The sequence below is a fragment of the Nerophis ophidion genome, linkage group LG24 (genome assembly GCF_033978795.1).
Source record: "Nerophis ophidion isolate RoL-2023_Sa linkage group LG24, RoL_Noph_v1.0, whole genome shotgun sequence".
NCBI classification, from domain to species: Eukaryota; Metazoa; Chordata; class Actinopteri; order Syngnathiformes; family Syngnathidae; genus Nerophis; species Nerophis ophidion.
Window position 1 is genome coordinate 15,002,198 of NC_084634.1, and position 13,049 is coordinate 15,015,246.

At 38.3% G+C, this 13,049-nt stretch overlaps 1 protein-coding gene across 2 annotated transcripts in view; it reads left to right on the forward strand.

Annotated features, from left to right (window-relative positions):
• Positions 1 to 13,049, forward strand: part of LOC133542358 (forkhead box protein N3-like) — a 232,241-nt gene that overhangs the window by 172,075 nt on the left and 47,117 nt on the right. For both annotated transcript variants that reach the window (XM_061886415.1, XM_061886416.1), the window contains exon 4: positions 11,435 to 11,493. In XM_061886415.1, coding sequence (XP_061742399.1) covers positions 11,435 to 11,493 — 59 coding nt within the window. The remainder of the gene's footprint in view (positions 1 to 11,434; positions 11,494 to 13,049) is intronic.

Consider the following 13,049-nt stretch of genomic DNA (forward strand, 5'->3'; position numbering starts at 1 on the left):
ATTTATATATAGATATATATATACATATATATATATGTGTATATATATATTTATGTGTATATATATATGTATGTATACATGTGTATGTATGTTTGTATATGTGTATATCTGTGTGTATATATATATGTTTATGTATGTATATACTGTAGGTTTGTATGTATATATGTCTGTGTTTATATATATATATGTGTGTGTGTGTGTGTGTGTGTGTACACGTGTATTTATGTGTATATATGTGTTTGTATATATATATATATATATATATATATATATATATATATATATATATATATATATATATATATATATATATATATGATACTGTACCAGCCTGCGCCTTAGTGCCACCCACACTGGTTTGAATGTAGATTATGGGTTTGACTTTGAGTCTCTCCAGAAAAAGTGCTACATAATTATTATTTACACTTGACTTTATTAAATGTTTGGGTAGAATTTTACTAAACAAAACAAGTTTTATAGTTTTATAGAGATTGATCAGAGGTGTTTATCTATTTCGTGGAGGAATGTAGTTCATCATAAAACTGGCCCCCGATGTTATTAAAGTATCGACTTTGAATCGAGAATCGGTTACGTTCCCCCCCCAAGAATCCGATTCACAGCCCTAATCGGGATACCTACTGATTTCATTTTATCACACAGCCCTATATTTAACACCAATTATCAGTAATTAATGACAGATTTAATTAATTATATCAATTTGTATTTAATATTGTCCCGTTTCACCCTCCATACATGGTAGAATCCAGTATCATTTCGAAACCAGCATCTTTAAAAGCTATTCAAGGAGAGAGAGCAAAAAAGGAGGGTTTGCTGGTTAGGGCAATTAATAATAATCACGGTCATTACAGCACATCAGTTCATGGCATGGAAGAATAAACGGCGAGATATTATTGGGAGTTAATTCAGAACCTTTGATGGCAGTAACTCCTTAGCATGATTATTGGTATTTGTGTGGCATAATTCCTACCGGAAATTCTGGACTGTAATCTGCTAATTTTTTCCTACACTTTGAATCCTGCGCCGTGTAAGACTGCTGCTATTTTATGGATTTTTCTCCGCTGCTTCTTTATAAAAATTATTTTAGAAAGGAAACAAGAACAAGCAAAACCACTGAGAGGGTGTTTTATTATTTGTGCCATGGCGCCATCTTTTTGGACGAATTCGCTCACTGCAGTTGCTGCAATCTTCTTTTATTGATTTAAACCGGCGTGCTATTCCGTTTTCCAGCCGTCCGTAGCGTTTCTACTCGTCAAGCAACGTTTGTAAGTTTTACAATATAACTAAAATATTTCTTACTTATTAACCCATCCCATGTGTGATGTCTGCAGGAGTGTTTTCGTGCATATTTTTACGTGTTGTCTTAATGTAATCAAGCTAGCGTTGTTATCATTAGCTAATATGCTAACAAGTTTACCACTGTCTGTTTGACCTTGATACAAAGTTGATTATACATACTGTAAATTTCAAACTACAAATCCTGTTTCCATATGAGTTGGGAAATTGTGTTAGAGGTAAAGAAAAACAGATTGCAATGATTTGCAAATCCTTTTCAACCCATATTCAATTGAATGCGCTACAAAGAAAAGATATTTGATGTTCTAACTCATAAATTGTTTTCATTTTTTTTTTTCAAATAATAATTAACTTAGAATTTCATGGCTGCAACACGTGCCAAAGTAGTTGGGAAAGGGCATGTTCACCACTGTGTTACATCACCTTTTCTTTAATAACACTCAATAAACTTTTGGCAACTGAGGAAACTAATTGTTGAAGCTTTGAATTTGGAATTATTTCCCATTCTTGTTTTATGTAGAGCTTCAGTCGTTCAACAGTCTCCGCTGTCATATTTTACGCTTCATAATGCGCCACATATTTTCGATGGGAGACAGGTCTGGACTGCAGGCGGGCCAGAAAAGTACCCGCACTATTTTTTTACAAAGCCACGCTGTTGTAACATGTGCATAATGTAGCTTGGCATTGTCTTGCTGAAATAAGCAGGGGCGTCCATGAAAAAGATGGCGCTTAAATGGCAGCATTTGTTGTTCCAAAACCTGTATGTACCTTTCAGCATTAATGGTGCCTTCACAAATGTGTAAGTTACCCATGCCTTGGACACTAATACGCCCCCATACCATCACAGATGCTGGCTTTTGAACTTTGCGTCAATAACAGTCTGGATGGTTCGCTTCCCCTTTGGTCCGGATGACATGATGTCGAATATTTCCAAAAACAATTTGAAATGTGGACTCGTCGGACCACAGAACACTTGTCCACTTTGCATCAGTCCATCTTAGATGATCTCGGGCCCAGAGAAGCCGGCGGCGTTTCTGGGTGTTGTTGATAAATGGCTTTCGCTTTGCATATTAGAGCTTTAACTTGCACTTACAGATGTAGCGACCAACTGTATTTAGTGACAGTGGTTTTCTGATGTGTTCCTGAGCCCATGTGGTGATATCCTTTAGAGATTGATGTCGGTTTTTGATACAGTGCCGTCTGAGGGATTGAAAGTCACGGTCATTCAATGTTGTTTTCCGGCCATGCCGCTTACGTGGAGTGGTTTCTCCAGATTCTCTGAACCTTTTGATGATATTATGGACCGTAGATGTTGAAATCCCTAAATTTATTGCAATTGCATTTTGAGAAACGTTGTTCTTAAACTGTTTGAGTGTTTGCTCACGCAGTTGTGGACATAGGGGTGTACCTCGCCCCATCCTTTCTTGTGAAAGACTGAGCATTTTTTGGGAAGCTGTTTTTATAACCAATCATGGCACCCAGCTGTTCCCAATTAGCCTGCACACCTGTGAGATGTTCCAAATAACTGTTTGATGAGCATTCCTCAACCTTATCAGTATTTATTGCCACCTTTCCCAACTTCTTTGTCATGTGTTGCTGGCATCAAATTCTAAAGTTAATGATTACTAGCACAAAAAAAATGTTCATCAATTTGAACATCAAATATGTTGTCTTTGTAGCATATTCAACTGAATATGGGTTGAAAATTATTTGAAAATCATTGTATTCCGTTTGTATTTACATCTAACACAATTTCCCAACTCATTATGGAAACGGAGTTTGTAGATAAACCTATGGATAACAGAGACATATATTGTAGTCTCCTTATCAGGTTCCTTTAAAGGCCTACTGAAACCCACTACTACCGACCACGCAGTCTGATAGTTTATCTATCAATGATGAAATATTAACATTGAAACACATGCCTATACGGCTGGTTTAGTTTACTAAATTGCAATTTTAAATTTCCCGTGGAGTTTATTGTTGAAAACGTAGCGGAATGATGACGCATGCGCGTGACGTCACGGACTCTAAGGAAATATTAGCGCTGCACGACTCGCGGCTAAAAGTCGTCTGCTTTAACCGCATAAGAATTTTGGACATCTGTGTTGCTGAATCTTTTGCTATTTGTTCAGTTAATATTGGAGAAGTCAAAGTAGAAATATGGAGTTGGGAAGCTTTAGCCTTTAGCCACACAAACACACGGGGATTCCTTGTTTAAAATTCCCGGAGGTGAAACTCCACTATGGATCAGAGCGGTCAAGCGAACATGGATCCCGACCAAATGTCAACCAGCAGTTTTCGGTGAGAAAATTGTGGTTAAAAGTCGCCTCTTACCGGAGATCAGCTGAGCTTGCGCCGTCCATACAGCTGCCGTCGACTTTCCTCAGACACTGGCTTCAAAGAGTCCCGTGGACACACCCCTCCGACTATCAGGTACTTTCAAACTCACTAAAACACTAGCAACACAATAGAAAGATAAGGGATTTCCCAGAATTATCCTAGTAAATGCGTCTAAAAACATCTGAATCCGTCCCAATGCAATCGCCTTTACTTGATTTTTTTTTTTTTCTTTTTCTTCGTCTTTCGCTATCAATATCCTCAAACACAAATCTTTCATCAAATTAATGTGGAAATTGTCGTTTTCTCCGTCCGAATAGCTCTTACTGCTGGTGGCTCCCTTTAAAAACAATGTGAATATGTGAGGAGCCCTGCAACTCGTGATGTCACGCGCACATACTTCCGGTAAAGGCAGGGCTTTTCTATTAGCGACCAAAAGTTGCAAACTTTATCGTGGATGTTCTCTACTAAATCCTTTCAGCAAAAATATGGCAATTTTGTGAAATGATCAAGTATGACACATAGAATGAACCTGCTGTCCTCGTTTAAATAAGAAAATCTCATTTCAGTAGGCCTTTAAGGCACGCCCCCAATATTGTTGCCCGGGTGGAAATCGGGAGAAATTCGGGAGAATGGTTGTCCCGGGAGATTATCGGGAGGGGCACTGAAATTCGGGAGTCTCCCGGGAAAATCAGGAGGGTTATGTTCTTTACAAGTGTATGCAAACTTCTGATCGCCACTATATAGTCCGGTGCAGCTAATACATGGGAACATGTATTTTTGCCCTAAAATCTAGTGGGTGTGGCTTAGTCCGTGAAATAGGGTCGCTATTTCATTCCTAACTGGTTCCTTTTGTATGCACGCAGCAGGCCAGGTGTGCCGGACATTAGACAAAATCTCATCACGATTGGTGTCACGGTGGCGTTTAGGGTGGAGGAGCGTCTCAAGAGTGAGAGAAACACGCACCACCTCCCCTCCCCCCCCAGAGACGCCTTTTGTTCTCCCCCGGTCTTAAAGGGGAACATTATCACAATTTCAGAAGGGTTAAAACCAATAAAAACCAATTCCCAGTGGCTTATTTTATTTTTTGAAGTTTTTAAAAAAAAATTTACCCGTCCGGAATATCCCTAAAAAAAAGCTTCAAAGTACTTGATTTTCGCTATTTGCTTAAGCCACTGTCCATGTCCTTGTGATGTCACATAGCGATTCCAATACAAACAATGGCGAATAGCACAGCAAGATATAGCGACATTAGCTCGGATTCAGACTCGGATTTTAGCGGCTTAAGCGATTCAACAGATTAGGCATGTATTGAAACAGATGGTTGGAGTATGGAGGCGGTTAGCGAAAACGAAATTGAAGAAGAAACTGAAGGTATGGAGCGAATAGCTATTGACGCTATTCGGCCATCTTTGCGTTAGCATCGCCGGTAAAATGTGCAGACCAACCGATCAGGACTTTCGCATTGACACTGGATCTACTTAAATCCGTCGATTGGTAAGTGTTTGTTTCGCATTAAATGTGGGTGGAAGGAAACGCTGGATGTATATATAGTTTCAAATGTACATACAGCTCGCCTAAATAGCATGTTAGCATCGATTAGCTGGCGGTCATGCCTCGACTAAATATGTCTGATTAGCACATAAGTCAATAACATCAACAAAACTCACCTTTGTGATTTAGTTGACTTTATCGTTGGGTATGCATCTGCTTTGAGTATCACAGGATATCCAGACATTCTTGTCATCTCTGTACCATCTCTGTCGTAGTATCGCCAGTAAAAACCAAACGAGGGACTTTCGCATCTCTTGACACTGGAGCAACTTAAATCCGTTGATTGCTAAGTGTTTGTTTGGCATTAAATGTGGGTGGAGGGAAAGGCTGGAGGTAAATATAGCTACAAATGAGGCGTAATGTTGCAATATGTACACACAGCTAGCCTATATCGCATGTTAGCATCGATTAGCATGCTGTGCTAATGGATGCACATTCTACATACATCAACTTGAATCTGTCCCTGATGGTGTTGTTACACCCTCCGACAACACACCGACGAGGCATGATGTCTCCAAGGTATCGGAAAACAGTCGAAAAACCGGAAAATAACAGAGCTGATTCGACTCGATGCGTGTGATGTGGTAGGGAAAAATGGCGTTGAGTACCGATGTGACGTCACGCTCTGACGTCGTTGCTCAGAGAGGCATAGACAGAAAGGCGTTTAATTCGCCAATAATCACCCTTTTAGAGTTTGGAAATCGGTTAAAAAATACATGGTCTTTTTTCTGCAACATCAAGGTATATATTGACGCTTACATAGGTCTGGTGATAATGTTCCCCTTTAATGTCGCTCACACCAGTTTTGTTTCTGTTTGTTTATGATGGACCCTAACTCGCCTCCGCCACCTGGGCGTGATGGCTCCTGCCAAAAGGAAGCGCGTCTAAGTGGGCGCATGCAGATGTGTGCGAAGCATTCTGGGTAGGAGGTCAGCTCCGCCGTGCATTCCTTCACACCCCATCAGCGTCTGGATGAGAGGGAAAAGAGGAGGGGCGGCGAGATATCCCGGGGGGGTTCGGGGGGGGTTTGAGAAGCTTGCTCTCTTTCCATCTCACACCCTCCCTCCTTTCATGTCTTGGAGGAAATGACTGTGGGGTGGGGGGCGGCGAGGGGCGGGGTTTAGCCCCTCGCCCCTCGCCCACTATATTAAATGCACAGCGTCGCCTTGGCAACGGCAACGCCACCATGGCAACACATGTAAGGCAGGTGCCGTCGCACTGCGAGGCCATTTGTCGAGCGATGGGATGGTGGGGTGGAAGCGTGGGGGGGTGGGGGGGGGAGTAGGGAAAACAGACAGGCTGTTAGCGCAGGAAAAATATGTTATCGCCGTGGCAACGCAATGTGGCAACTCTCCATGGCAACAGCAGGTGGCTCAGGGCTGAAATGTGCAGCTTTTGCGTTTTGTGCAGTGTGTGTGTGTGTGTGTGTGTGGGACACACACACACACACACACACATCTGGTGAAGAGGTGAGTGCCACATTACAAGTGTAGACGTTCCGAACGCTCTCGTTCAGCAGCTTAGCGCCACATGAAGCGGGCCCGGATGGCATTACAAAGCAGGCTCTCCCGGCGGTTGGTTAAAGGAGGTCCGCGGGGTCCCACGCGTGCGGCGGTAGGAACAGAGGCGCGGGCCGGGCGTGCCTCCTAGTGCGGCGCTCCACCAGGAGGACTCTACCGCTCTCTTCCCTGTGCCTCTTGGTCCTCACACCTCTCCTCTGGTGGCGTCTGTTAGACCACCTCAGAAGACATTTGTCCGGCCAAGTGCCGCCATAATGGCCAACAGGGAAGTGGGGGTAGCGGAGCAGGCCCAAGTATTCATTAAAAACAAGGCAAAGGTTTTATTCGCCCTCACTTTTTTCCCGCGATTTGAATCCTGCGGCTTTTTAATACGGCGCGGCCGATTTATGGAAAGAAAAAAACGGGCAAAAAACACAATCCAGTGGGGCAAAAAAGTATCTAGTCAGCCCACCCATTGTGCGAGATTTCCCACTTAAAATGATGACAGATGTCCGTAATTTTCATCATAGGTACACTTCAACTGTAAGAGACAGAATGTGAAAGAAAAATCCAGGAATTCACATTGTAGGAATTTTAAAGAATTTATTTTTAAATACTGGTGCAAAATAAGTATTTGGTCAACCATTCAAAGCTCTCACTGATGGAAGGAGGTTTTGGCTGAAAATCTCACGATACATGGCCCCATTCATTCTTTCCTTAACACGGATCAATCGTCCTGTCCCCTTAGCAAAAAAACAGCCCCAAAGCATGATGTTTCCACCCCCATGCTTCACAGTAGGTGTGGTGTTCTTGGGATGCAACTCAGTATACTTCTTCCTTCAAACACGACGAGTTGAGTTAATGCCAAAAAGTTCTATTTTGGTTTCATCCCAATCCTCTGCTGTATCATCCATGTATCCATTTTGGTGTAAACTCAACTCGTCGTGTTTGGAGGAAGAAGAATACTGAGTTGCATCCCAAGAACACCATACCTACTGTGAAGCATGGGGGTGGAAATATCATGCTTTGGGGCTGTTTTTCTGCTAAGGGGACAGGACGATTGATCCGTGTTAAGGAAAGAATGAATGGGGCCATGTATCGTGAGATTTTGAGCCAAAACCTCCTTCCATCAGTGAGAGCTTTGAATGGTTGACCAAATACTTATTTTCTACCATAATTTACAAATAAATTATTTAAAATTCCTACAATGTGAATTCCTGGATTTTTTTTTCACATTCTGTCTCTCACAGTTGAAGTGTACCTATGATGAACATTACAGACCTCTGTCATCATTTTAAGTGGGAGAACTTGCACAATACTTTTTGCCCCACTGTATTTTGGTCCGTCCGTTTGGTGCTTTCAACAACCGGAAGTAGAGTGCCCCTCCGTCTTCCAATCGTCCATAGCTTTTCTAAGTTATGGATTCGGCTAATTTATGGATTTTTCTTTGTTAAACGCCTTCATGTAAACAGTTAAAAAAACAAGCAAAGACACTGAAAAGGTGTTACTTTTTTGCTAAGGCCCCATCTTTTTGGACGAGTTTGCTCACTGCAGGCCCTGCAGTGCCCTTTTCTTGAAGTAGAAGTGCTGTTTTTGTCTTCTATCCATCCGTAACGTTTCGCCCGTGTTGATTCTTCATCACGCCAAGCAACATTTGTGTAAGTTGTTCAGTTTCAGTTTATTTCGAACATGCCTACGATACAATGTAATGCATCACATATTTCCAGTTATTTCATGACATTAGTCCGATAAGGAGTAGGGAGATGCCGAGTTTATTTAATCCTACCCCTTTTCATACAATCCAATTGTATCCAATTTCTTTGTTCTCTCTTAACAGAACAGTGAATAAAGAAATAATATACCATAGTAAGTAAACAAATATTAAATACATACATAATCTTGATCTAAACGATGTTTTACAATATAACTACAACTATTTCTACTTACTAATATTTGTACGTGCTATCGTACTGTAATCAAGCTAGCCTTGTTAGCATTAGTGAATATGCTAACACCTTTACGAGTGTCTGTGTTAGTATTATTAACTTATATAAAGTCAGTAGATTTTACAGTAAAGAACAAAACAAAACAGCAGCTGAGTCTCCAGAATTTTACCCTAAAAAGAACGCAGTACCGTGTTTTACTATTTGCAGTAATGCACTGTAAAAAGAACCATAGATTTTACGGTAAAAACAAACAAACTTGCAGCTCTGTCTGTACTAATCTTCTAGAAAAAATTGTATTACTTTTATTAACTGTAAAAATGGACAACGATTTTAGAAGGGGAAAAGCAGGGGTGGCTCAATCACAAGAATTTTAACTTTAAGAATAAAAATGGTTCCGTTTTTCTATTTTCCATGCACTTTAAAAACAACAACTCTAGATTTTACAATTTTTAATACACTGTTTAAAATAATTTAAGAAAAGAAAACAGCCGCAGATTTTAATGGGAAAAAAAATATACAGCTGAGTTGCCAGAGTTTTACCGTAAAAGATAACAGTGTTAAAGTTTTTTCTTTTCATTGAAAACAACTGAAGATTTTGTAGTGGTAAAAATGTGCCGTAAAAATAACAGTGGATCCCTTCCCAAATTTTAATTAGTACCTAGTACGGCATAGCTCGGTTGGTAGAGTGGCCGTGCCAGCAACTTGAGGGTTGCAGGTTCGATTCCCGCTTCCACCATCCTAGTCACTGCCGTTGTGTCCTTGGGCAAGACACTTTACCCACCTGCTCCCAGTGCCACCCACACTGGTTTAAATGTAACTTAAATATTGGGTTTCATTATGTAAAGCGCTTTGAGTCACTAGAGAAAAGCGCTATATAAATATGATTCACTTCACTTCACTACAAAAATGCAAGAATCAAATGTAAAAAAGATTGTGTATTAATGTTAATTATTTTAAATGCGGCCCTCTGGGCCCAAACATAACTGCCCCTCAATGAAAATCAGTTTGACCCACCTGATTTACAGTAACGCACCGTAAAAAATAAGTGTAGATTTTACGGTAAAAAAACTGGCACCTCAGTCGCCAGAATTTTTGCTAAACAGTTGTACTGTTTTTCCATTCACAGTAATACTCTGTATAATCTACAGTTGTTGTTTTTGCCGTAAAAAAAATATAATGGCAGCCGAGGTGACAAAATGTTACTGTTAAAAAAATAAAAAAAACAGTCTTCTATTTACAGTAACAAAAAAAAATCGTAAATTTTATAGTAAAATTCTGGCAACTGAGTTGCCAGTTTTTTAATGTCAAAAAACACTTAATGTTTTTACATTTGCAGTAATATGCTTTAAAATCCATTGTGAATTTTCCTGTAAAATTTTAGCGAATGAGCTGCTAGTATACCGGAAAATTTACAGATGTTTTAAATTTTACATCGTACCTACAAAAATCTAAGAATCAAATGTAAACAACATTACGTAATAGTGTCAGTTATTTGTAAAGCGGCCCTCTGGGACCAAACATACCTGGCCCTAAATGAAAAACAGTTTTACCCACCTGATTTACAGTAATGCACCGTAAAAAATAAGTGTAGATTTTACAGTAAAAAACTGGCATTTCAGTTGCCAGAATTTTACTGAACAGTAGTACAGTTTTTCCATTCACACTAATACTCCGTATAATCTGTCGTTGTTGTTTTTACCGTAAAAAAACTGGCAGCTGAGTTAACCCAATTTTACTGTTAAAAAAAAAGCAGTTTTCTATTTACAGTAACAAAAAAACAATTGAAAATGTTGTAGTAAAATTCTGGCAACTGAGCTGCCAGTTTTTAATGTCAAAAAACCCCAGTAATGCTGTAATATGCTGTAAAATCCACCGTAAATTTTACGGTAGCGCTCTTGCAACTGAGCTGCCAGATTTTTACTGCACAATCTACAGATTTTTAAAAAATATTTCATCGTGTTTACAAAGATCTAAGAATCAAAAGCATAGGACATTGTGCAATAATAACATTCACTGTTAGACGCGGCCCTCTGGGGCCAAACTTAACTGCGATGTGGCCCTCAATGACACCTCTGATTTACAGGAAAAAAAAAAGTGTAGATTTTGCTGTGAAAAAAAAAAACTGCCAACTCATTTACCAGAATTATACTGAAATTAAAAGACAGTGGTAATTTTATCCATTTACAGTAATCCACTGTAAAAAAAAAAATCAAATAAAACAGCATACATTTTACGGAAAAACTCTCGTGACTTAGCTATTTTTTTATTTTTTTTTAACCGTAAAATGTACAGATGAGTTTTTAAAGTGTGTGTGTGTGGGAGGACGTCTCAATCTACGTGAGAAATGTTGTCATTACCTTCCTCATTAGCGGCGCAATGATCACCTCAAGTGAGTCCCCGGCTCATTTTGCATGTGTAAGCCCCCAGCTAGAACCCCCCCTTGTTTAAAAGTGTCACCCTGTCGACACATTTATCTCGAACATGCAGGCGTGACATCAGCATGTGTTAAACGCCAGCGTGCGTTGACGAAGTTGCGTACTTGAAACGCGCGTGTGGAGGCTGTAAGGGGCGGGGTTGTCATGAAAGATGACTCCCGTGGACTTGTGGCGGCCAGACTGTAATTCTCGGAGGTAATCACAGGGAATAATGGCAACAGTGAGACACCCAGGAATCTAATCACTATAATCACGGGTGCTCGCTCGTGGCTTCAAATTCCTGCCTTGCTCTGTTGCTCGCGAAGCGATCAAACGCTTGACCACGTCTTCTCTTTTCCCCATGCAGTCCTCCATTGTGGGCGGGGAGCCCCCTCTTCAGGAAGAACGGCGGCGTCCTCCTACAAGGTACACTCTCACGTCTGCACCTCCTTTTGACAACGGCCTTCCTTGTCCGCAAATGTGCAGTCACCTCCTTTCTTTACAACCTCCACAACATGCAACCTCTCACTATTTCATCTTGTTACTGCTGATAAATGTGGTCATCAATGATAATAATAGCAAATAATAATAATAAGGAATCTAACAATAATCAATAATAACAACTAATAATAATATTAACTAATAATAATAACTAGGAATGTATCAATAATTATAAGAACTAGGAATGTAACAATAATAAATAATACTAACTAGTAATAAAAACTAGGAATGTAATGTAATAACTAAGAATGCCATAATAATTATAGTAACAACTAGGAATGTAACAATAATCAATAATACTAAATAATGCTAATAACTAGGAATGTAACAATAATTAGAATAACTAGGAATTTAACACCAATAATAATACTAACAACTAGGAATTTAAGAATAATAATAACACCACCTAGGAATGTAACAATAATCAATAATAATACTAACAACTAATAATAATAACAATTAATAATAATAAAAAACTAGATAATCGACAATAATAATTAATGATAATAACTAAGAATTTAACAACAACAATAATAATAAAAACAATTAGGAATGTAACAATAATCAATAATAATAAAAACTAGGAATGTAACAATAATCAACAATAACATTAACAATGTATAATAATAACAATAAGAAATAATAAAAACTAGGAATGTAATAATAATCAACAATAATAACTAATGATAATAAGAACCAGGAATTTATCAATAATCAATAATGAAAAATAACTACTAGAAATTAAACAATAATCAATAATAATAATAATAACAACTAGGAATGTATCAACAATAGTAACAACTGATAATAATAATAATATCAAGAACAACTAGGAATATAACAATAATCAACAAGAATAATAACTATTAATAATAACTAAGAATGTAGCAATAATAAATAATAAAAACAACTAGGAATGTAACAACAATCATTATTGACGATAACAACTAGGAATAAAACAATAATAACTACAAATGTAGCAATCAATAATAACTAGAAATGTAACAATAATCAATAATAATAACTGCAAATGTAATGATAATCAATGATAACTAGGAATAAAAAATGATCAATAATAACTAGGAATGTAGCAATTAATAATAACTGGAATTGTAACAATAATCAATAATAATAACTATGAATGTAATAATAATCAATAAAAATAGTAACAACGATTTATGTATGTCTGTATATATATAATATGTAGATATGTATGCGTATGTATATATGTATGTAGATATGTATATATGTATGTAGATATGTACGTATATGTATGTATATATATGTAGATATGTATATATGTATGTAGATATGTACGTATATGTATGTATATATATGTATGTATGTATGTATGTATATATATATATATATATGTAGATATGTATATATGTATGTAGATGTGTGTGTGTGTGTATGCGTGTATATATGAATGGGTATATATGTGTATGTATATATATGTATGTATGTGTGTGTGTATATGT